Here is a 24,430-nt window from a genome sequence, read left to right as displayed (position 1 = left end):
CGAAGCGCAGAGTATATAGTGCAGTCAGTATGGTGCATATAACGCAGTGCAGAGTATATAGTGCAGTCAGTGTAGTCTATATCAGTGGTCATCAACCCTGTCTTCAGGGCCAGCTAACAGGCCAGGTTTTATGTATTACCTTGGGGAGATGCAGACTAGAATATTGCAATCACTGAGCAGCAAATGATATCACCTGTGATGTATTTCAGTTATCTTGCAAACCTGGCCTGTTAGTGGGCCCTGAGGACAGGGTTGATGACCACTGCTCTATATAACGCAGTGCAGAGTATATAGTGCAGTGCAAAGTATATAATGCAGTGTATTGAAGTGGTTAAGGGGAACCTTATGACAAAATTAAGAAAAAAAAGCATGTCCCCCCCAAAAAATTCACACCAGGCCCTTTAGGTCTGGTATAGATTTTAAGGGGAACTTCACGCCAAATTTTTAAAAAAAATTGGTGTGGGGTCCCCCCTAATATCCATACCAGTCCCTTATCCGAGCAAGCAGCCTGGCAGGCCTCCTTAACCATACCATGCTCCCCAAAGCACCCTGTCTCCATGTTGATGGGGACAAAGGCCTCTTCCTGACAACCCTGGCCGGTGGTTGTCAGGGTCTGTGGGCGGGGGGCTTATTGGAATCGAGAAGCCCCCCTTTAAAAAGGGGCCCCCAGATCCCAGCCCCTCCATGTGAATGGGTATCGGGTACATCGTACCCTATCCATTCACCAAAAAAGTGTCAAAAAAGTAAAAACTACAAGAGACAGTTTTTGACAAATCCTTTATTGAAAAAGAAAAAAAAAAGTATCCCGCGATATAAATCCACCGTCAATCGCGCTGCCCAATGGACCCAAAAAATAGAAAAAATGAAAACGCTCTGCCACTATGGGAGGCCTCCCACCGACTGCTCTCTCTATGCTTTGACAGCTGTTATATAGGCACCTGGTGACATAACTGGGTGGCCCCGCCCCCTCCTGACGGGGGCCCAAAGGGCCTGGTATGGACTGGAGGGGACCCCACGTCGTTTTTTTAATCTTTTTTCATCTATATTGCCAGGAGTCGGCAATACGTTACAGCCACGAGTAAGTTTGGATTAAATGCTTTACTTTAGAAATGTCATTATTGCTGCGGCATGTTCTATACATCGCACAGATGCGCCACTTTATAAGCAGACTAAGGGGACCCCCCAGACATGATATTTAAAGGAATATTTCCTTTTTATTGTTTCACTTTAAGCATCATTAAAATCACTGCTCCTTTAAGAAACAATTGTTTTAAAAACTGTTTTTAGCATTGATACATGTCCCCCAGGGCAGTTCCTGGGTCCCCATATAATTTTTATTGCAATAACTTGCATTTCAGCTTTAAAATTAGGACTTTTGATGTTTCATGTTGGTGTCCCATAGACTTTAACAGGGTTTGCATGTTTGCTAGTACTTTTTGCCTATTCGAGGTGTTCTGGTGCGAACTCAGAACTCATCTCTCCCACCACTGTACTTCCTGCACTTCTGCCAAACCACTGTACCCCCTTAACATCTGCCCCACTGCTGTTCCCCGTTCTTCTGTCCCACCACTGAACCCCCTTCTGGGTCATCCTGCTGATCCACTTTGCATCCAGCCCACGTGCTTGAATGTGATGTATGGGATGTATGTGATGTCACATACAAGCATCTGGAATTGATGTGTAATGATGCGCTCAGGTCAGGGGCATTTTCTGAAAGCAGTGAGCCTGTATGCAAGATTGATCCCCCGCAGCTGAGAAAAAGTGCGGTGCCGAGTGCCGCAGCAAAACTGGGTGTGATTTTCATTGAATACTGGCTGTGGCTTAAAGGGACACAGAGTGCAGAGGTTCAGTAGTAAGTGACCCAAAGTTCAGAGGTCAGGTGTAAGTGATCCAGAGTTCAAATAAATATATATATTATTTATTTATTTATTTATTTATTTTTTTCAACAAAGTTCCCAGAAGCTCAACAGTAATTCCACAAACTGTCACCTGATTGTGGTTTTCTCAATCACAGTGAAATCCCTTCTTTCTGAGATTGGTAGTGGCAACCAAGCGAGTCGTATTCCTCCAGATGGTGGGCGGGGCTAGCAGAACTGTGATTGGCTTTGGCAGTGGCCAATAACAGTCCTCTCCCTCCTGTAAACAGGGGCCGCCAAGAACTGCATCCAATCTCTTCCCCATCACAAGAGCTGATGATTGCAGCTAGAGTTAGATAACCAATGTTTCCCGTTGTTAACAATGTGTGGGGTACAGTGCCTCCCACCAGTGCAGGTGCGGCATGGGGAATTGTGAGATTGGAATGCATTAGTGTCTCACACTTCCCTGCACTGCTCTACTGTTGGGGAGGGAGTCAGGTGCCGGCAAAAGAGGCTTTGTGTGCCGCGGGTTGCCTACCCCTGCTCTATACTATTAGGGAATAAACAGCTTTTACCTGCAGACCTTACGGAGGTAGTACTACATGTATGTTTCACCCTATTAAGGGTTGCTCAGTATAGGCATCAAGAGGGGATGGGCTTTATAATAATTATTGTTTCTGCAGCATATTACTTCTATTGTCTAATTGTTGCAGTATATTTTTCCTACTGTTTAACCATTGCATTATATTTCTCTTACTGTTAACCACTGCAGTTTAATTCTCTTAGGCCCCTTTCACACTGGGGCGGTAGGGGGCGTCGGCGGTAAAACAGCGCTATTTTTAGCGCTGTTTTACCGCGGTATTCGGTCGCTAGCGGTGCGGTTTTAACCCCCAGCTGGCGGCCGAAAAAGCGTTAAAACCCCTCGTATAGCGCGGCTATAGCCGCGGTATTACCGCGGCATAGCCGCGCTGTCCCATTGATTTCAATGGGCAGGAGCGGTTTAGGAGCGGTGAATACACCGCTCCTTCACCGCTCCAAAGATGCGGCTGACAGGAGATTTTTTCTTCTCCTGCCAGCGCACCGCTTCAGTGTGAAAGCCCTCGGGCTTTCACACTGAACAAACAGCGGAGGCTGTTTAGGGGCGGTTTGCAGGCGCTATTTTTAGCGCAATAACGCCTGCAAACCGCCCCAGTGTGAAAGGGGCCTTACCAATGATTCATTACAGTATATATATTCTTTTGTTTACCTGCTGTAATATACTATTTGCTATTACTTAACAAGTTGCCAATCCTGGTGTCTATTCACCTTGAGCCTTTGGGGTGTATATACAGCTACCTGCAATAAACATTCCCTGCCCACCCAGGTGTGTCAGAGTGTGTGGTGCTGTTCACAGAGTTGTGGACAGAGAAACGGGACCAAATGGATCCAGCGGCTCCTTCAGGGGTTCAGCACTACAATTATTGTAGTATCACTTTAAACCCTAACATTGACCTTAAACTTTAGCAAAACATGGTGATGAATATACTGTATATTTGTAGTGGTATTGTAAAAAAAGATGCACCTAAACAAATCTGTTTTACCTATACACAATGCAAAAAATTATTGGAACCTATTAAACCTTTACCAAAATCTCTGCACCCATTTAGATGATCTACCTCATGTCATTTTAATAGAAATTACCAATTTGATGGCAATTCTTCTAGGGAACAGCAAAATATCCAGTCAGTCTCCATATAATATAATAATTTCAGACTCTTTACTCACCTTATACATTGGGTGCCCCATTGGAAGTTGCCTGGTAGTTGCAATTGAGAAGACCTCGGCTAGGAGATGTGTACGGAGAAGGTGAGTGTCAACTTCATGTAACTGAAAGTCAGCACTACGCACCCAGATCTTGGCCAATACCCAATCATATTCCGAGTCACTGGGCAGAAAAATGGGAAAATTTTTTCCAGGGATCTGAGATATCTGGAATACAAAAAGATAATGTTTTTTTTTTGTTTTTTTTTGGTCATGACATTTAACCAAAAGTATTGTATTTTACTGTTTCGATCTTGTTTTATTTACAATTATATTGCATTGAATGACTTTTATAATGGTCCAGGCATCACAAACTCTGAAAAGTGCTTGCAAAGCATACTAGTGTAATTGAATGCACAGTCTGGCCTGTGAAGAAGGGGAGTATGGAATTAAAAAACTTGAGGAGATGGAAGCTTGGAACAGAGTAACTTGTTACTTGGGATAATCCAGAGCAGGAGCAAAAGAGACTGAGATAAAGAGCAGCTCAGAACAGAACAGCCTTGGTTAAGGGGGGAGTGGAAAAGAGCAACCCGGAAAAAGGGGAGCCTAGAACACATCAGCCTTGGTAAAGCAGGGGCCTGGAAGAGATCACCCTTGGAAATGGAGGACTCCAGAACAGAGCTATCCGACAAAACAGCTCAGCAACCCCTATACAGATTTAGATGCGGACAAATGCTATGTGCACAGGATCCCCAGGTAGATTTAACAAGATGTATTCTCTTCTGGTGATAGATCTTCTTTAAGCTAGTGGCCTGTACATCCAGAACAAAAAAGAATCCACTCCATTATTTACACCATCATACTTCTGTCAATGCTAAATGCCTGGGCTCAGTAACCCTGTAAAGCAAAATAGGAAAAGGACTTGACTCCAAAATGAATAGCAAATACTGCGCACAGGAAATGTGAGCCACACTGATAGGAATCCACCATAACGTTTCAGCTCTCATCCCCATCAGGCACACCCCTCTAATGCGGTTCACCTGCTAAGGGCTAAATTGCTCTATGATTAAGCCCTTAGCGGTTGAAATGCATTTGAGGGGTGTGCCTGATGAGTGGGAGACTGAGCCGAAGCCTTATGGTGGATTTGTGTCAGTGTGGCTCAGATTGGCGGTATGCGGTATTTGCTATAAATTTTGGAGTCTCGTACTGAGCTAGACATTCTCTCTCAGCAAACCTGCACCTTTCAGCAGTGCTGGATGGTTTTTTACACAGTAGCATTCAAGCGGTGCTTCTTTTTCCCTGCCTTTGAAGGAAGAGGATTTGGGTCCCTGTCTGCATGTCTGATGCTCTACCAATAGTGTCGTTATCACTATTCCAAAAGTTCACTCAACTATTTTTGATGCACTGAGCTTATCGCACTCCACTAAATCTTTACCTGTATTGATGAAGACCAAATCCTGACTGTACAAGGTATTGTCAGGCTCCAGGGTACCTCCTACATATGCTGTGGGGTGTTGGAGAATTAAAAATAATTTTTCATATCAGATTAATCCTGATCCATGTGGATAGACACTGTTAATAATCTACCATGAGAAATATTGATTTAAAGATGAGGAGGTTTTCCTCTTAAATTTGCAAAATTGTGGGGTAACTGCCTTGACATTCCTGATCTTGCCCCTATGCCATTGATAACCCACAGATAGCTAAGTTAATGGCTGGGAGCCAGGGAACCTACTAAACATAACATTCTAAAAGAGCAGTTAGCCCTCTGAAAGGTTCCCAATTACTCTCCCAATGGAAGCAATACAATATTTGAAGTGTCTTCAACCCAGATGCTTAGTTTATACCCCCTCTAGTTGTTTATTAATCATATTCTAGCTGTGTGGTGAGGTTGGGGTCTCTTCACCATTTGCTCTCTACCAGTTGATATTACTGAAATTGAAAAAAATATATACCGTACACTTCATATTTTCTCTTTCTTCTGACTGTTTTCAACTCTGTATGCCATTTTTGTGCTGTGGTTGGGGTGCGGCTACTGTGTCCCTTCCTGCTACTCTGCATATGGAAGTACAACTCACATCAATCACACACATTTTAATGAAGAGGTAGGACAGGAACACAAGACAAATTGAACTATAAGTTTATAATTGGGGCTGGGCTGAGGGGAGGGAGGACAAGTGGGAAAGTTCGTCTTTTCCACCTGTAACAAAAAGCAACTGCTCATCGAAAAAAAAAAACTACTTGAGTTAAAAAAATATAGAGGTGAAGACACCCAGAGGTGCCTACTTTAATGGCAGTTTGACATCTTTTTTTATACAAAGTGGTAAATTGAGTAGGGTTTCTGAAATGTAACAGTTGAAACTTTTGCTGTTATATCACAGTTTGTTGATTCGTTTTGCTTATTTTCCGGTATTGCTTTTTAACAAGAAATGCCCCTTAATTATTACTTCAGGCTGTATAACCTGCCAAAAGGATTTTTATGTCCAGTTCTGAGATACAGACAACTCTACCACGCAGCACAGTCCTTCCTGGGAAGGATGGGAAAGGGATCCGACCTTTCACTTTCACTTACAGGTCTCCTCCCTACCCCCGACCTGTGACTGGACAGTGAAAAGAGTAGCAGCACACTTTTAAGCTCACCTCTCTCTGTCCCACTCTTCTTTCCTGCTATCAGCATGCCCTTGCACTACCCCACAACTTATCGGCTCCTTGAGCAGGCTCTGCCACCCATCACTGAGCTCTGCTGTAGAGAGACTGAGAGAGGCCAAGTTCCATTAAAAAAGACGTGAAAAAATGATGTATTAAAGTTTACGTAAGCCCAAAATCTATTTTTGTTTACATGGGCTGTAACACAAAAAAGCTCTTAAACAAGAGCAAAGTATCCTGCGATAAACAAGGGTGAGAGAAGGAAACAACAATATAACCATTTTTATATGTGGTATTCCACATAGTAAAGAGTTACTCGAACAATGTAGAATTTGAAAGCAAACCACATACAGCACTAAGTTGTATCGGGACCAAATCAGGTGTCAGAGCTCTTACATCATCTACAGTCCTGGAGAAGGAATATGGGAGGTGTCGTGGGGTTGCGGCACAGCTGTGTGCCGCAACCCCCACTACACCTCCAATATTCCTTCTCCAGGAAAAACTCCCTACCAGGGAAAGAAGATTTCCCTTCATTACCTGTTCCAGAGACGTAACAGGAAGTGAGAAGAAATTTCTATAAAAAGAGGAGGATTCCATTCTAAGGCCTCATTCACACTGGGCATCGAAAACGCCAGCATTGGAACCTGATCATATTGGAACCTGGTATCTGGTGACCTATATTGAGCCCTGGGGTGGTTCAAAGGCATATTTTGACTTAGTTAGCAGCTGAGTCACACGCCCTGAGGTGAGCATAATTCCTGGGGGCCACTGGATTGCACCAAAGCATGGTTTTCATCACAAAGAAAATTTATAAGCACGCTGGAAATTAACATCATTGGACACTTTAGCACATTTTTCTGATATTGAACTTCCAGATTTCACCATATTTTTTATTGTTCTATTGAGGACTGTTTGTTCACATATATTGTGTGGCACCAAGTACTTTTGGTAATATATATGTATATCTTGTATTAGATTTTGTTTTCACTGTAGCATGCCTGGTTGTATTGATTTTACACTTTGCACACTAATATAAGGTTGTAATGGTTGTATATACTGTACCTTTATGAGCCCATGTATAGTTTATATATTTTTTTGTGTTTAAATTGGGTTTATTAGTATCACTATATTAATTTTTAAGTGTCACTATATGGTTCTATTCATGTCCATGGACATACACATATTTTAATTTTTTATTTCAGCACACTTTAGCGCAACATATTTCTTTTACCTTTAATTTTGCACGATATATGAGACGTGTTCAACGTATGCAGCTGAGTAGTGTTATTGTGTAAGCAATAGGTACACTTGTGGCTCACAGGACTTTTTTCTAATCACATATACAGTCTGATGTAATTCCTACACCGTTCACCTGATTTGGATATAAATACCCTCAAATTAAGGTTGAAAGTCTGCAGTTAAAGCACATCTTGTTCGTTTAATTTCAAATCCATTGTGGTGGTGTATAGAGCCAAAAAGATTAGAATTCTGTCAATGTCCCAATATTTATGGACCTGAGTTTATGTATAGTCCCAAATTGTAATGTTCTGATCACTTACTTGGGCATCCCATAAGTCCCCTCCTTTTGGGCAAATAAAATGCAAGGACTGCTTTATTGTCTCTGTGGAGTGTAAAAAGTGTGTGCCTGGCTGGGCAGGGTGACAGGTGGACTACTATACTCAGCAGCCCTCACGAGGTTATCGCTACATATGGATAGTAGCGGCAGCATTCACAGCCGCACACAAGGATGACAGCTGTGAAAATGCCTGGTGGATGTTGGGAGAGGGGGTATGCATGGCGCGTTTTCAGGGACTTCGCCTTTTCTTTCAAATGCCTTTCTCAAATTCTAATTTCAAAGTCCCTGGAAACGTGGCATGCACACCCCCTCTCCCGACATCCACAAGGCATTTTGACAGCTGAGAACACCGCCACTACTATCCATACCTTGAGCTGGCTGGTGCCCTGTCATCCTTGGTCTCTGTTTGCTAAGTGATGCCTACAGCCCCACAATGATCACAGTTGCTTGGTCTCAGGTGTTCCCTTTCCCTAACTTCAATGTAAGTGTGCTAATTATTTTAATAAAGTGATTTTTTTTATAATAGTAACCTCAGCGGCATGCTGTTCATTTTCTTCTGCATTGAGGTGATCCTACCCAGTTCTTCTGCGGTTCTTCTGTGGGAGCTGCAGAGGTTCCAGTCTCGGTCCTTTCTCATGCTCAGCCATTCATAAATTATTCTCTCATCCATCCAGTTGCATCATCCCTTTCTCTACCCTGTTGATGGTCTACAGATACAGATGAAGGTTCCAATAGACTAAATGACTCTGAAATTCTCCTAGGAGTCAGGGCTGTGTTTTGTCTTGCCGGCCTAGGCTTAGAGCGGCACTTTGCGAGGTGCGGCAAAAAAAGCCGCCCCCGCATGAGAGAAAGTCCCCCCACCTGATTCCCGGCTCCCGCGGCCGCCCCCCACACACATGCAGCCCACGGCGGCCACCTTGCTGTAGCGGCGCTGCTGTGTATGGGCGTGCTTGGCAGAGGGTGGAGGGGCGTGTGTATGGGCGTGCTTAGCAGAGCTCACGCCCCTCCACCCTCTGCCAAGCACGCCCATACACAGCAGCACCGCCCACTACAGCAAGGCGGCCGCCGTGGGCTGCATGTGTGCGGGGGGCGGGAGCCGGGAATCGGGTGGAGGGACTTTCTCTCATGTGGGGGGGCGGCGTGTGACTCACGCCCCCATAAGCGGCCGGTGACTGGCGGAGGTGGAGCCTTATGCTCCGCCTACCCTCCTCTGCACTGCTTCTACTCGGCACTGGAGCGAGGTCTGGCAGTGACGTCAGGAGGAGTGAGAAAGCACAAGGGAACCCCCCAGGACAGCAGGTAAAGTCATTTAATAAATTATATCATTGTTATGGGAACAGTGTTGGCATTTGATGGGCACAGTGGCTACAATTGATGGGGCACAGTGACAGCGTTTGAGGGCACAGTGGCTACAATTGATGGGGCACAGTGGCTGCAATTGATGGGGCACAGTGGCTGCAATTGATGGGGCACAGTGGCTGCATTTGATGGCACAGTGGCTGCAATTGATGGGCACAGTGGCTGTGTTTGATGGCACAGTGGCTGTGTTTGATGGCACAGTGGCTGCAATTGATGGGCACAGTGGCTGCAATTGATGGGCACAGTGGCTGCGTTTGATGGCACAGTGGCTGCAATTGATGGGGCACAGTGGCTGCAATTGATGGGCACAGTGGCTGCGTTTGGTGGGCACAGTGGCTGTGTTTCGGTCACAGTGGCTGCGTTTGGTGGGCACAGTGGCTGCGTTTGATGGGGCACAGTGCCTGCATTTGATGGCACAGTGGCTGCGTTTGATGGCACAGTGGCTGCGTTCGATGGGCACAGTGGCTGCAATTGATGGGCACATTGGCTGCGTTTGGTGGGCACAGTGGCTGCATTTGGTGGGCACAGTGGCTGCATGTGGTGGGCACAGTGGCTGCGTTTGGTGGGCACAGTGGCTGCGTTTGATGGGGCACAGTGGCTGCATTTGATGGGCATAGTGGCTGTTTGGTGGGGCACAGTGGCTGCGTTTGATGGGGCACAGTGGCTGTGTTTGATGGGGCACAGTGGCTGCGTTTGATGGAACAATGGCTGCGTTTGATGGGGCACAGTGAGGCTGCAATTGATGTCTTTTTTTCTGAATTTTCTAGTTTGTTTGCACCCCCCCAAAAGATTTTGAGCACCAGCCGCCACTGGCATGTGTAAAGTGCTCCATGCATGCTAAAATCAATGCAAACCCTTTAAACAGTCCACATTTAGTGAAAGTGCATTAATTTGCATATCATGATATTGCAATAAAGTGCTCCATCAATTCTGAAATCAATGCAAACTCATTAAAGAGGAGTTCCGCCCCCACCCCTTGAAAACATCAAAACTCAGCAGCTACAAATACTGTAGCTGCTGACTTTTAATATTAGGACACTTTCCTGTCCAGGGATCCCGCGATGTCGACACCTCAGCCGATTTTCGGATTGGCTCTCGGGTTTTGCCACCATCATTCATGGTAAGAGAAACCGGACGGTTCACTACTGCACGTGTGCGAAGCGCATTGCACTTTCTGAATGCCCCAGTGGAGGAAGGAGGAGGGGGGCCAAACTTCAGAGGGGGCAGCGCAGTCTCCAGGGAGTGGGGAAGGGTACCTGTCAAAAACAAGTACCTGTTCCCCCCTCCCCCCTGAAAGGTGCCAAATGAGCCTAAAGCGGAAGGGGTGTGGTTTACAGATGATAGGGTGGGTCGTATTTAAATTAGGGGGGGTGCATGAGTTTAGTCAGGCCTAGGGCAGCACAAAACCTAAATACACCACTGCTAGGAATGCTGTATGTACTGTGTACTTGTACACTTTTGAATTCGCTATCTTTGTGAATAAGACAGCCTAAATTCCTGCTAGCCTTAATGTTCAGGAATCTTATCCAATAGGCAGGGTAACTGTAGTTCCTAAAAAGTTTGGGAACACAGAGGTAATTTTAGAGATCCTCCCCATACCACTTTGTTCTCTTTCTCTCTATCTCCTCCATGATAGCCTTAGGCACATAAGGGTATTCCAACCCATCTACCTTCCTTTGCAGATTCTCTGAAATCTGGAGACTTGGGGCAAGGCAATACACAAGTATCAGGGGCTCTGGAGTTCAACAATTTGTGTAAAAGTGCACGAAGGGGAGCAGATCCAGCCTGCGCTCACTGCAGGCCAAGTCAAGGTGCAGTCTCTTACTGCTCTCAAGGATCTGGGTAGCATGTTTTTGGTGACCCGGTTCCTCTGGACTTCCTCCAGGAGACCATCTAGCTCCTCAGTCCTTCTGATGAACCCCCCACCAGGACCAGTCTGGGAGTAATGCAGGCATAGTTGCCAACTGTCCCGGATTTCCCGGGACATTCCCGGGACTTGGACGCCATTCCCGAATTTGTGGTGTCCCGGTAAATGTCCCGAGAAATCCGGTACTTCACGATTTTCGCCGCCGCCATCGCCATCACCGCCGCCGCCGCTAGAGGTCTCCGTCGGCCGCCATTTTAATGAAGTTCAGGAAGACGGCTGGGGGGGCTAGACGGAGCTCCTGCATCGCCGCCCACCCTCCGCCCCGCTCCGCCTCGCCCCGCCTACCCCCCCCGCCCCGCTGCCAGTCTGATATGGAAAGGGGTGGGGGTTCTAGCCATGCGGACACTGACTACTAGGACACCTCTGAGGTGGGGGGGCGCACCGCTGTGGGACTCCTGATGTGAGGGGGGCTCCACTGGGGACACCTGATGCAAGGGGGCTCCATTGGGGACACCTGCTGTGGGGGAGGTTCGCCAGGGACACCTGATGTGAGGGGGGTCCGCCGGGGACACCTGATGTGAGGGGGGGCTCCACTGGGGACACCTGATGTGAGGGGGGCTCCACTGGGGACACCTAATGTGAGGGGGGGCTCCACTGGGGACACCTAATGTGAGGGGGGCTCCACTGGGGACACCTGATGTGAGGGGGGCTCCACTGGGGACACCTGATGTGAGGGGGGGCTCCACTGGGGACACCTGATGTGAGGGGGGGCTCCACTGGGGACACCTAATGTGAGGGGGGGTTCCACTGGGGACACCTGATGTGAGGGGGGGTTCCACTGGGGACACCTGATGTGAGGGGGGCTCCACCGGGGACACCTAATGTGAGGGAGGCTCCACTGGGGACACCTGATGTGAGGGGGGCTCTGCCGGGGACACCTGATGTGAGGGGGGGCTCCGCCGGGGACACCTGATGTGAGGAGGAGCTCCGCCGGGAACACCTGATGTGAGGGGGAGCTCTGCCGGGGACACCTGATGTGAGGGGGAGCTCCGCCGGGGACACCTGATGTGAGGGGGGCTCAGCCGGGGACACCTGATGTGAGGGGGGCTCCGCCGGGGACACCTGATGTGAGGGGGAGCTCCGCCGGGGACACCTGATGTGAGGGGGGGCTCTGCCGGGGACACCTGATGTGAGGGGGGGCTCTGCCGGGGACACCTGATGTGAGGGGGGGCTCTGCCGGGGACACCTGATGTGAGGGGGGGCTCTGCCGGGGACACCTGATGTGAGGGGGGGCTCTGCCGGGGACACCTGATGTGAGGGGGAGCTCCGCCGGGGACTCCTGATGTGAGGGGGGCTGCACTGGGGACTCCTGGTGTGAGGGGGGGCTCCGCCGGGGAATCCTGGTGTGAGGGGGGGCTCCGCCGGGGACTCCTGGTGTGAGGGGGGCTCCGCCGGGGACTCCTGGTGTGAGGGGGGGCTCCGCTGGGGGCACCTGATGCAAGGACGGACTCTGCTGGGACATCTGACGCAAGGACGGACGGCTGGTGGCAGGCACGCTCAGGGATCCCACTGATTCTGCATTATGGTGAGTTGAATGATTTAATTTTATATTGCAATGTAATAATAGAAATAATGTACTTCAATCATCCTGACACCATAACAACCATGGTGCCGGGATGATTGAAGTGCTAACACCAGGTGTTTGGAGTATCTTTATCTGCTGATTGTTAAACTTTCTAGAATATACATATTTTTATTGTGTAGGATCTGGGGCTGCTGTCCCGTCATTTCCCTCTCCCCCTCTCCCCCTCTCATCCCTCTCCCCCTCTCTCCCTCTCCATCCCTCATTCATCTCAGACTCTAACCACACCCTCTTGAGCCACGCCCATTTAAGCCACGTCCACTATGTCGCGCGCGACATTTGTATGTTTTCCTAGGCCACGCCTACAAATGAATGCCCCACCCCCTAATTATTGTACGGCTCCGCCTGCAGCCACAAAAGTGTCCCACATTTTTTTTTACAATGTTGGCAACTATGTGCAGGATACCCCAAAACGAAGCAGATTTCTAATGGAGGAGACTTCTATCTTGATAGTAACACTAGTCATTCTCAAGGGAATGATAATCACCTAGGGCAGTCTATATGTGCACAGCTGAGAACCAGGCACCAAAAAAGTAGCACAAATAGTGGAAGACTGAGGTAGTCCAAGTTCCAGTGCCTGAGGCCAAGAAAACTCTAACTCAAGCGAGGAGGTTTTACTCACAGGGTCCCAAAGCGTACACAGTCCATGGGCATGACCACCCAAATGAGAAGTCAAGCATCCAGCCCAGGAGTGCTCCAGGGCAAACAGATCTATTTCCTCACAGGTGAAAGAACCCTTTCCTCTGGACCCCAGCCTATTTAACAGGAACCCATCCACCACCCATCCAGCTTCTCCTAGAGTCAGGGGGAAGAAATTAAACTTCCAGCCTGTAGAGTCTTGAGCAGACCAAACTAAAACCTGGCCCCCGTGGCTACTGCAGTAGCCTCATACCAAATTGACCTTGCAGTCTATGTAGAAGGGTGCTACAACCATAAATACGTAAGTGAACATACCTGGATGGCAATTGGGACAAGCTGATTTTGAGGATTCTTCCACAGTAGACACATAGGGGCTGCACTGTATTGAGGCTTTCCATTGATAGTATTAGCAGGAACACCCTGGAAAACCTCATAATCTGCCAGGAAAATGTGACCATTCTGAAAGGTAACAATTACAAAATCTGATCAGCAATGAAATAAATGAATTAATTTAGTCTACGTGTGCACAGAAGCAAATGTTTATTTTGTTACATAGGACCAAACCACCGAGCTAATTTAAAGTCTATGTAAAGACAAAACATTATGTTTATTTTGGATAGAAGAATACACATGGATTAGAACCTCTATGAAGTTTCAGATTTCTTTTCACTTCTTGTGTCTGAGGAAATCATCCTATTGGGACGCAGAAAAAAGTAAACAGACAAGGGTTTCAACCCTTCCCTACTGTATCCAAAACTTAAGTGTTGGCTGCACATACACTATACCAGTTCGTTTTACCCCAATTCCAAAAAAGTTTGGACGCTGCGTAAAATCTACATAAAAACAGAATGCAATAGTTTGCAAATCTCATAAACCCATATTGTATTCACAGTAGAAAATAGAAAGCATATTAAATGTTTAAACTGACAAAATGTACCATTTTAAGAAAAAATAAGGCAATTTTAAAATTGATGGCAGCAACATGTTTTAAAAAAAGTTGGGACAGGGCCATGTTTACCACAGTGTAACACCCCTCTTCTTATAACAACACTCAGTTTTGCAAGAGGAATATTTCCCATTCTTGCCTGATATAGGATTCTAACTGCCCAACAGTCCTCGGTCTTCTTTGTCAAATTTTTCGTTTTAAGATGCATCAACTATTTTCAATTAGTGAAAGGTCTGGGCTACAGGCAGGCCAGTTAAGCACCCGGACGCTTCTATTATAAAGCCATGCTGCTGTCATAGATGCATTATGCAGATTAGCATTGTCCTGCTGGAATATGCAAGGCCTTCCCTGAAAAAAGACATAATCTAGATGGGAGCATATGCTGCTCTAAAACCTAGATATATCTTTCAGCATTGATGATGCCTTTCCAGATGTGCAAGCTGTCCATTCCATAGGCACTAATGAAACCCCATACCATCAGCGATGCAGGTTTTGAACTCAGTGCTGATAACAAGCTGAAAGGTCCCTCACCTCTTTAATCTGCTAGGCGCAGCACCCATGGTTGCCAAATCTAATGTCAAATTTCGATACATCTGACCACAGAACAGTTTCCACTTTGCAACAGACTATTGTAATGTACAATGGAATTGCTCAGAGCGGCCCTGAACCTCCTCTTCTCAGGTCTTCTACTAGTGTTCCTGGCTCCTGCCCTGCGCCAAGTGCCCCATAATAAGCCACTTCCTATGGGGGCACTCGTGCGGGCTTACTCCTGAGCCTAGCTGTCTGCATCTATTGAATCAGAATAAGTTCACTTAAAAAAAAAAAAATGCACATTTTTTTGCAGGTAAAAGAATGTGCTTTTATTTTTTTTTCTTCTTAGGAGCCTGTAAAGCAGGAGTCAGCAGATCGTCAGTCATGGACAGGTGACATGTAGCTCTTGTCCCTTCCTTGCTGACCCCCGGGACCTGGACAGGAGGAGCAGCGGGAGCATCATTTACTAGATACAATCCTCCTGCAGCAGCTGAAATACTGGGGATCAGTTCCAATACATTTTGCTGCATTCATCAGGTGGCTGCACTCCGACAATAGAAATCTCTGACTGTCCTAGTAATTCACCTCCACCTGGAAATGAAAGGAGCAAGTATGAGTGACATTACACACCCCCCGCTTCAGATCTGTCTCTGGATGACACTATAGTTATCCTCTATATTTGTCATCAGGAAGAGGAGGGTGAGACCACAGCCTGGTGCATATGCAATTAATTGATTCCTTTCAAGCTTGCTATCTATATATAGCCTGCAATTTAGACAATTAGTTAATTCCTCCCCATTAGCCACCACCCCCCCTTTTGGAGTCTATATAGGGACTTTACCATCAAGCATATACCTATTGATTGCTAGGGGTAGTACACATTGCTCGCAACACCATATTGTATATTATTGTTAAACGCCCATTCCTCAGTATGCATGGCCAGGCATTAATTTCACCTGTCCATGCTATGCTGTTGTCAAGGGAGATGAACTATTTGTCGTTCTGATTACTTTTTTGAATGGACTAAACATACATTACAGTTTTAGATTGGTTAGCGACTTTTTTAGCGACTCTTTATCGATTTCTTTGCTTTCTATATATCTTATTAGATTTTTGTCCTGCTACCGTACGGTCCAGTCCCTCTATTGGCAATATCCGGCTGGGATCTGGCACCCCTGGAGTTTTTGCACCAGCTGGCATAGTGGACGATGCCTGGCAATGGTGGAGTATGCTTTTAACCCTTGACTTGCACCAGTAGGTGAGATTACCAGATTAATTGCTTAGACGAATTATTATACATCTCTCATGACATCTGAATGTATATGACCACCAGAAAATTCTAACTCTAGTATATTTATTTGTTGTTCTTATAGTTTAAATGAATCAATGATGCCGCCTTATGCCCTGATGAAGCAATTATTCTTTTGCGAAACATGTTGGCTGACAGGCATGAATAGGATTTGAACACAATACTGGATGGTCTTATTGATGCTTATATATATTGATATCTGTCGTGTACATTTTTTCTTTTTCTTTTTTGTTTTTTCCCTTTTGTAATTTAATAAAAATAAAAAATTTTTAAATACTTCATTTGTTGGTACCTACTGTGAATAGACATACTATCTCCCTACAAAAATCCCATGTCTTTTGATAGAAATCTATCCTTCGTTGCAGGAGGGTGAGACCATAGTTATCGCCTATGTCTGACATCAGGAAGAGGGCAGGTAACATTATAGTTATCCCCTTTTCAGCCCCTTCCTTTACTGAATGAATACAGTGAGTAATCGGTACTGATCATTCACTCTGTTCTTTCATAACTGAAGCATAGTAAACTGTGTTTACTATGCTTGTTGGTGAATGACCAGGGAGACTGTGCAGAGCTCTTCCTGTTCATTCATTCTGTATAGCTTAGGCTGCAGAGATGGATGTTGAGGACCGTGTCCTCAATCATCAGGGGTCTGAGACCACCCCCAACAAGGCTGTTAAAAAAAATTATACAAAAATAATAAAAAAATAAAATTGTAAAAAATAATAAAACAATACAATTGTAAAAAATAAATAAAATTGTAAAAAATAATACAATAATAAAATAAAAAAAGTACTGACACTGTTCACTGCTCTACAGACACCAACCTCTGCTCTACTGACACTGTCCTCTGCCCGTGGTGTACTAAAATATTTACCAGTGCCCACGAAATGCAGCCTTATCAGTGCCAATTAAATTCAGCCTTACCAGTGCCAATTAAATGAAGCCTTACCAGTGCCCATGAAATGCAGCCTGACTTGTGCCAGTGAAATGAAGCCTTACCAGTCCCATGAAATGCAACCTTAACTGTCCCATTTACTGCAGCCAGACCTGTCCAATGTACTGCAGACAGACCTGTCCAATGTACTGCAGACAGACCTGTCCAATGTACTGCAGCCAGACCTGTCCCATGTACTGCAGCCAGACCTGTCCCATGTAATGCAGCCAGACCTGTCCCATGTAATGCAGCCAGACCTGTCCCATGTAATGCAGCCAGACCTGTCCCATGTACTGCAGCCAGACCTGTCCCATGTACTGCAGCCAGACCTGTCCCATGTACTGCAGCCAGACCTGTCCCATGTACTGCAGCCAGACCTGTCCCATGTAATGCAGCCAGACCTGTCCCATGTAATGCAGCCAGACCTGTCCCATGTAATGCAACCAGACCTGTTCCATGTACTGCAGCCAGACCTGTTCCATGTACTGCAGCAAGATCTGTCCCATGTACTGCAGCCAGACCTGTCCCATGTAATTCAGCCTTATCTGTGCCTGGCGACTGGCAAGGACGTCATCACATCTGGCTGTCAGCCTTACATTGCCAATTAAATTAAGCCTTACCAGTGCCCATGAAATGCAGCCTGACTTGTGTCAATGAAATGAAGCCTTACCAGTCCCATGAAATGCAGCCTGACCTGTCCCATTTACTGCAGCCAGACCTGTCCAATGTACTGCAGCCAGACCTGTCCAATGTACTGCAGCCAGACCTGTCCAATGTACTGCAGCCAGACCTGTCCAATGTACTGCAGCCAGACCTGTCCCATGTACTGTAGCCAGACCTGTCCCATGTACTGTAGCCAGACCTGTCCCATGTACTGTAGCCATACCTGTCCCATGTACTGTAGCCAGACCTGTCCCATGTAATGCAGCCTTATCTGTGCCTGGCGAGTGGCGAGGACGTCATCACATCTGCCTGTCACGCGGCCGTACTCCATGCTTTGTCTTCTGGGAATGACAAGCTCAGCCAGGAGTGCATTCATGGGATATTTGGACATGGTGGCAGTGGCGGAGACGGGGGGGGGGGGGGGTCAGTTGGCCTGGTCAGTATTCGCTCCATAAGACGCAGAGACATTTTCCCCCATTTTTTTGGGGAGGGGCAGTACGTCTTACAGAGCAAAAAATACGATAATTTGTTGCAACATGTTCTTCCAGCGCTTCCTTCTTAGTACCACTTTTTAATGCCCTGTCCTAAATTTTTGGAGATGTGTTGCTGTCATCAACTTCAAAATTACCTTATTTTTTACTTAAAATTTTACATTTTCTCAGTTTAAACATTTAATGCATTTTATTTTTTTCTATTGTGATTAAAATATGGGTTTATGAGATTTGCAAATCATTGCAATCTGTTTTTATGTAGATTTTACAAGGAGTCCCAACTTTTTTGGAATTGGATTGTATAATTAAGATTCATATCTCCACAACAGATAATAACTTCACCTGGAGTTCTTTCTGTAGGTTTGTGGAAGCCCCCAGGGATGGAGCCACCATCTGTTCAGTAACTGGGAAGTTCCCTGGAATTTTAACACATTTCTTGATCAGTGTGGGGTTAATTCCATTCAGATATTGGCTTCCAAAGAAAGCATCCTCCTTCCATATCTTACTCACTATATCTGAAATACAAGAGTTTTAAAAACGAAGATATGCTTTATTAAAGAAGTAGATACAGAGGGAGTGATCAAGTATACAAGTGGCTTAAAGTAGAATTCTCACTAATGGCCCTACACCTGTGAGGTCTCTTGCTGGCACAGGCATCTTCTCCCTGGATGCTACTAAGTGCCAGTCTGCAACCATCTTGATTGGCTGTTGCGAGCTGATGTCACTCCTGTGCATGCACAGAAATGCAATTATCCCGGCACACAGATACTGTGGAGGAATTCAAACTGAGCTTTGCATGTTCAGCTTAGTGTACATTCTACAGAGGATTGTAAACAGGTAGTTAATGTATTTTATTACTGAAGAGATATTGCATGTCTCACATACAAGAAAGAAAAAGCTCCATAGTGTGATACAGTAGGGATTTATTTAAAATATATTATCCCCCAGAGGAAGGCACGTGATGCCTGTGCCGAATACGCGTCGGGGAGGGGTAGGACGGAGCTGTCAGCAACAGAGGTAGATGAGGAACGACACACCGCACGCCATACAAACACTTGTTTTATACAAACACTCTCTGGAAAGATTGGTGCACTCACGCACCTACATATTGTGAGTACCCCAAGGGGTGGCTCCAATGCGTGTTTAGACACCGTTTAATTACCGTGTCACACGTTCAGAGGTGAGCGCAAGCACAAGTGGGGGGTCACAGGAGAGCACTGAAGCATGCTGGATTGTGAACACCATTAAGGAGGAGCATGAGGAACACTGTTTTTTGTGGACATCACTTACTTGCACTTTATGTGTTGATATCAATGAATTGAACTTTTTAAATGTAGACACTTGATTTTGCACTTTGATCTTATATTTCTAACCACATATATATATTGTTTTTTTTGCATGTTGCACTTTATGGGATACTTTTATATAAGGATTGTATTCATTCTATAATTTATATATTACTAGCATTTTTTTTTTTTTTATATTGAAATTTTGTAGTATAGTTTTACACTATATATGCACCTCCCAACTATTGGGATATATCTGTTTTTTCAGCGCAGGCACGTTTATTTATATATTATGGAAGAATAAGGCCTCATGCACACGAGACGCTGTTAAACTCGCGTTCGGAGGCAGTTGGACGCTTTTTTCAACTGCCCCTGAACCCATTCAATGTTATCCTATGTGTCCATGTACACAGTCTCGTTTTTTGGCATTTTTAGACAGTTGTGTTTAACCTTGTTTATCCAGGAGCAAAAAAATGGGTTCAGACGCAAAAGTTTTCCACGTTTCAGACACCAAACGCGGCTAAACGCGGTACCGCGTTTAGCCGCGTTTGCGTTTATAAGTGTTTTTACCACCCGACTTTGGGGCCCCATATCTTGGGGCCACTTGGTGCTAGGAACCCCAAATTTGGTGTGCAGACACAAAACACAGTGGACCTAGAACTACAACATATCCAAATTTGGGGTTCCTATTACTAAATGGCCCCGAGATATGGGGCCCCAAAGTCAGGTCGGAAAATGTTATTCTCTGCTGCAGAAGTGCAACGCCAGTTTCAGCTTTTAAAAACGTGTGTTCAGCAGAGTTTGCACTAGCATCTCGTGTGCATGAGGCCTAAAGCAAACATTTACATACTGTAAAACTTGTAAAGTTTTTACAGGTGTCTGAAAGATGGCACAGAAGACAGTTTATGAGTGTATTTTCAGAGGGGAAGGCAGCAACATGCACCAGTCCTTCATACCTCTCTTTGAATCAAGTTCTGCAGAGGGGAAGGCAGCAACGTAGATAAGTCATGCAATAGCTTGTACTACAAAAGACCACTTCAAAAAGCATTCAAAATGGTGAGAACTCGTCTCCTCTTTGACCTCACAGAGGTGTTGTGTCACAATATTAGCTCTGATTTCCTATCTGACTCAAGATTAACCAGTTCAAACGTAGAATCGGTGTGAACTCATTGTTGCGATACCATAAAAACCTGAGGGTGTTTCTGTTGTCTTCTCGAACAATGAAACTGTGGAACATTTGCTGAATGTCAGCCATAACAGCAATTGGTTCTTGTCTGAAGCAGAACAAAACTCCTATAAGGTTGTTTTTCAGATTAGACCCGATGAGAAGAACATCATTGAGGGAAACCTTTCATATTGAGCCCTTGAGTCGAAGACCACCATGATCTGATCTGGCTTGTGAGGATGGTACACACCAAAGCATGGGAGGTACCAACATTCCTGTTCTTCCCCATGAGGTGTTGTAAGTTTAGAATGATCTTTTGCAAATTAATTCTGCATTGATTCACTTGAAGACCTCCTGACATTACCCAGACAGATGTTGCCTATGATGACCCAGCCTTGGTCCAGGCATTGGTCATATGGTGCATCATGTGGCCCACTGATTTGTTGGCGAGCCTTGTGTACCCTTTGGATGGCTTTTCTGTAGTGCTAGTTCCACTGTGTTAGCACACCAAATGTGGGGTTCCTAGCACCAAGTGACCCCGAGATACGGGGCCCCAAAGTTGGGTCGCAAAATGTTATTCTCTGCTCTGCAGACGCTTCTAGACGCAAACACGGTAAAACGCGGCTAAACGCGGCATGCAAATGCGGCAAAACAGGCGTTTCTAAGCCCCAGTTTCAGCTTTTAAAAACATGTGTTCAGCAGAGTTTGCACCAGCATCTCGTGTGCATGAGGCCTAAAGCAAACATTTACATACTGTAAAACTTGAAAAGTCTTTACAGGTGTCTGAAAGATGGCACAGAAGACAGTTTATGAGTGTATTTTCAGAGGGGAAGGCAGCAACATGCACCAGTCCTTCATACCTCCCTTTGAATAAAGTTCTGCAGAGGGGAAGGCAGCAACATAGATAAGTCATGCAATAGCTTGAACTACAAAAGACCACTTCAAAAAGCATTCAAAATGGTGAGAACTCGTCTCCTCTTTGACCTCACAGAGGTGTTGTGTCACAATATTAGCTCTGATTTCCTATCTGACTCAAGATTAACCAGTTCAAACGTAGAATCGGTGTGAACTCATTGTTGCGATACCATAAAAACCTGAGGGTGTTTCTGTTGTCTTCTCGAACAATGAAACTGTGGAACATTTGCTGAATGTCAGCCATAACAGCAATTGGTTCTTGTCTGAAGCAGAACAAAACTCCTATAAGGTTGTTTTTCAGATTAGACCCGATGAGAAGAACATCATTGAGGGAAACCTTTCATATTGAGCCCTTGAGTCGAAGACCACCATGATCTGATCTGGCTTGTGAGGATGGTACACACCAAAGCATGGGAGGTACCAACATTCCTGTTCTTCCCCATGAGGTGTTGTAAGTTTAGAATGATCTTTTGCAAATTAATTCTGCATTGATTCACTTGAAGACCTCCTGACATTACCCAGACAGATGTTGCCTATGATGACCCAGCCTTGGTCCAGGCATTGGTCATATGGTGCATCATGTGGCCCACTGATTTGTTGGCGAGCCTTGTGTACCCTTAGGATGGCTTTTCTGTAGTGCTAGTTCCACTGTGTTAGCACACCAAATGTGGGGTTCCTAGCACCAAGTGACTCCGAGATACGGGGCCCCAAAGTTGGGTCGCAAAATGTTATTCTCTGCTCTGCAGACGCTTCTAGACGCAAACACGGTAAAACGCGGCTAAACGCGGCATGCAAATGCGGCAAAACAGGCGTTTCTAAGCGCCAGTTTCAGCTTTTAAAAACATGTGTTCAGCAGAGTTTGCACCAGCATCTCGTGTACATGAGGCCTAAAGCAAACATTTACATACTGTAAAACTTGAAAAGTCTTTACAGGTGTCTGAAAGATGGCACAGAAGACAGTTTATGAGTGTATTTTCAGAGGGGAAGGCAGCAACATGCACCAGTCCTTCATACCTCCCTTTGAATCAAGTTCTGCAGAGGGGAAGGCAGCAACATAGATAAGTCATGCAATAGCTTGAACTACAAAAGACCACTTCAAAAAGCATTCAAAATGGTGAGAACTCGTCTCCTCTTTGACCTCACAGAGGTGTTGTGTCACAATATTAGCTCTGATTTACTATCTGACTCAAGATTAACCAGTTCAAACGTAGAATCGGTGTGAACTCATTGTTGCGATACCATAAAAACCTGAGGGTGTTTCTGTTGTCTTCTCGAACAATGAAACTGTTGAACATTTGCTGAATGTCAGCCATAACAGCAATTGGTTCTTGTCTGAAGCAGAACAAAACTCCTATAAGGTTGTTTTTCAGATTAGACCCGATGAGAAGAACATCATTGAGGGAAACCTTTCATATTGAGCCCTTGAGTCGAAGACCACCATGATCTGATCTGGCTTGTGAGGATGGTACACACCAAAGCATGGGAGGTACCAACATTCCTGTTCTTCCCCATAAGGTGTTGTAGGTTTAGAATGATCTTTTGCAAATTAATTCTGCATTGATTCACTTGAAGACCTCCTGACATTAATCAGACAGATGTTGCCTATGTAGCACTAACTCTCGGTGGAGCTTCTGGTTTAAAGCAGGCTTGTTACCTTCACTCTCGATACCTCTGTTTCACCGGCACCAGGTCTAGGGTTCCGTTGAGTTTACCTCTGGACGATGTAAGCACCAAACACTTGAGTAGGTTTTCCAATGCTTTAATGAACAAATAAAGGAAGTAGCAGGAAAGAGGCAAAAGGGAAGCTGCAGGGAAGCTCAAATACCTTTCCTTAGTATTCTTCAGAACACACTTTGGAATTGAACACTTGTAGTTGAATAGTCTCCCCTTGTGGGATTTAATCTTTGCCCGCCTGGATAGACCTCTCTCACTTGTCTAGCAGCCAGTACGTAGCACGAACAAAAGTCTCTGCCACAGACTTGTTTGAAATAAAACCCGTACAATCCTCTGCCACAGGATGTATTGGTTTGCGATGAATGTCAGACACAGTACTTGAACCATTAAGCCAACCCAGCAGTACTATGCAGTAAGATTACTTTAGGATACGTCCTCCAACCGAGTCACCAGGCCCCTCTCCAGACCAGCACTCTGCATGATCCTTCCATGATGAGTCCTACCCTGGGATCTTCTCGGTTGTCCAGCTTCTTCACTCAGGATAGACAGCTCAGGACCATTCCTCTGCTGCTGTGGTAGGCCCCAGACAGGCTTCTGGGCCCACCCACACGCCGCAGCGATGTGGGCCTCCGGAACGGAGGGCCACGAGGTGGTACTCTTAACACATACCTGTCGGCCAGGAGGGCCAGCAGGTGGCTGAAAACGAACCCTAGAACATGGCAACTGTCCCATAAATACCCTCTCCCAGAATGCAACTCGGAGGACTACCTCCACCGAGTTATCTCCGGGACAGAGAAGCACTCATACCCTTCAACACGTTGCTTTTCCAACACTGACCCATGGCGACAATGACACCCACCGGCACAGTGTGAAACTACACGCAACATCAGCCAAGCTGGAACAGAGGCAAATATAACTTCCTATAATAAGTGACCCACTAGATTTACCTATCAGCGGTAGATTAAAATCTACCAGCGCTACACCTATGATGACCCAGCCTTGGTCCAGGCACTGGTCATATGGTGCATCATGTGGCCCACTGATTTGTTGGCGAGCCTTGTGTACCCTTAGGATGTCTTTGCAAAAAAGCAGGAGAACATCAGCATTTTTGTCAAGAGCTGGTATGTTGTCACCTATGCCTCTTAAGTGAGAGTGATGAGAGGTGGCTGCTGGAATAGGGTCTCCTCTCTT

General features: G+C 45.7%; 1 protein-coding gene across 2 annotated transcripts in view; it reads right to left on the bottom strand.

Annotated features, from left to right (window-relative positions):
- Positions 1-24,430, bottom strand: part of LOC141127239 (hydroperoxide isomerase ALOXE3-like) — a 112,064-nt gene that overhangs the window by 43,259 nt on the left and 44,375 nt on the right. For both annotated transcript variants that reach the window (XM_073613505.1, XM_073613506.1), the window contains 3 exons: positions 18,542-18,714; positions 13,641-13,784; positions 3,621-3,824 (listed from right to left, as the gene is read on the bottom strand). In XM_073613505.1, coding sequence (XP_073469606.1) covers positions 3,621-3,824; positions 13,641-13,784; positions 18,542-18,714 — 521 coding nt within the window. The remainder of the gene's footprint in view (positions 1-3,620; positions 3,825-13,640; positions 13,785-18,541; positions 18,715-24,430) is intronic.

Source organism: Aquarana catesbeiana, linkage group LG02, assembly GCF_042186555.1.
Source record: "Aquarana catesbeiana isolate 2022-GZ linkage group LG02, ASM4218655v1, whole genome shotgun sequence".
NCBI classification, from domain to species: Eukaryota; Metazoa; Chordata; class Amphibia; order Anura; family Ranidae; genus Aquarana; species Aquarana catesbeiana.
The sequence above is the reverse complement of the archived record's forward strand: the minus strand, read 5'-3'. Positions and strand labels throughout refer to the sequence as shown.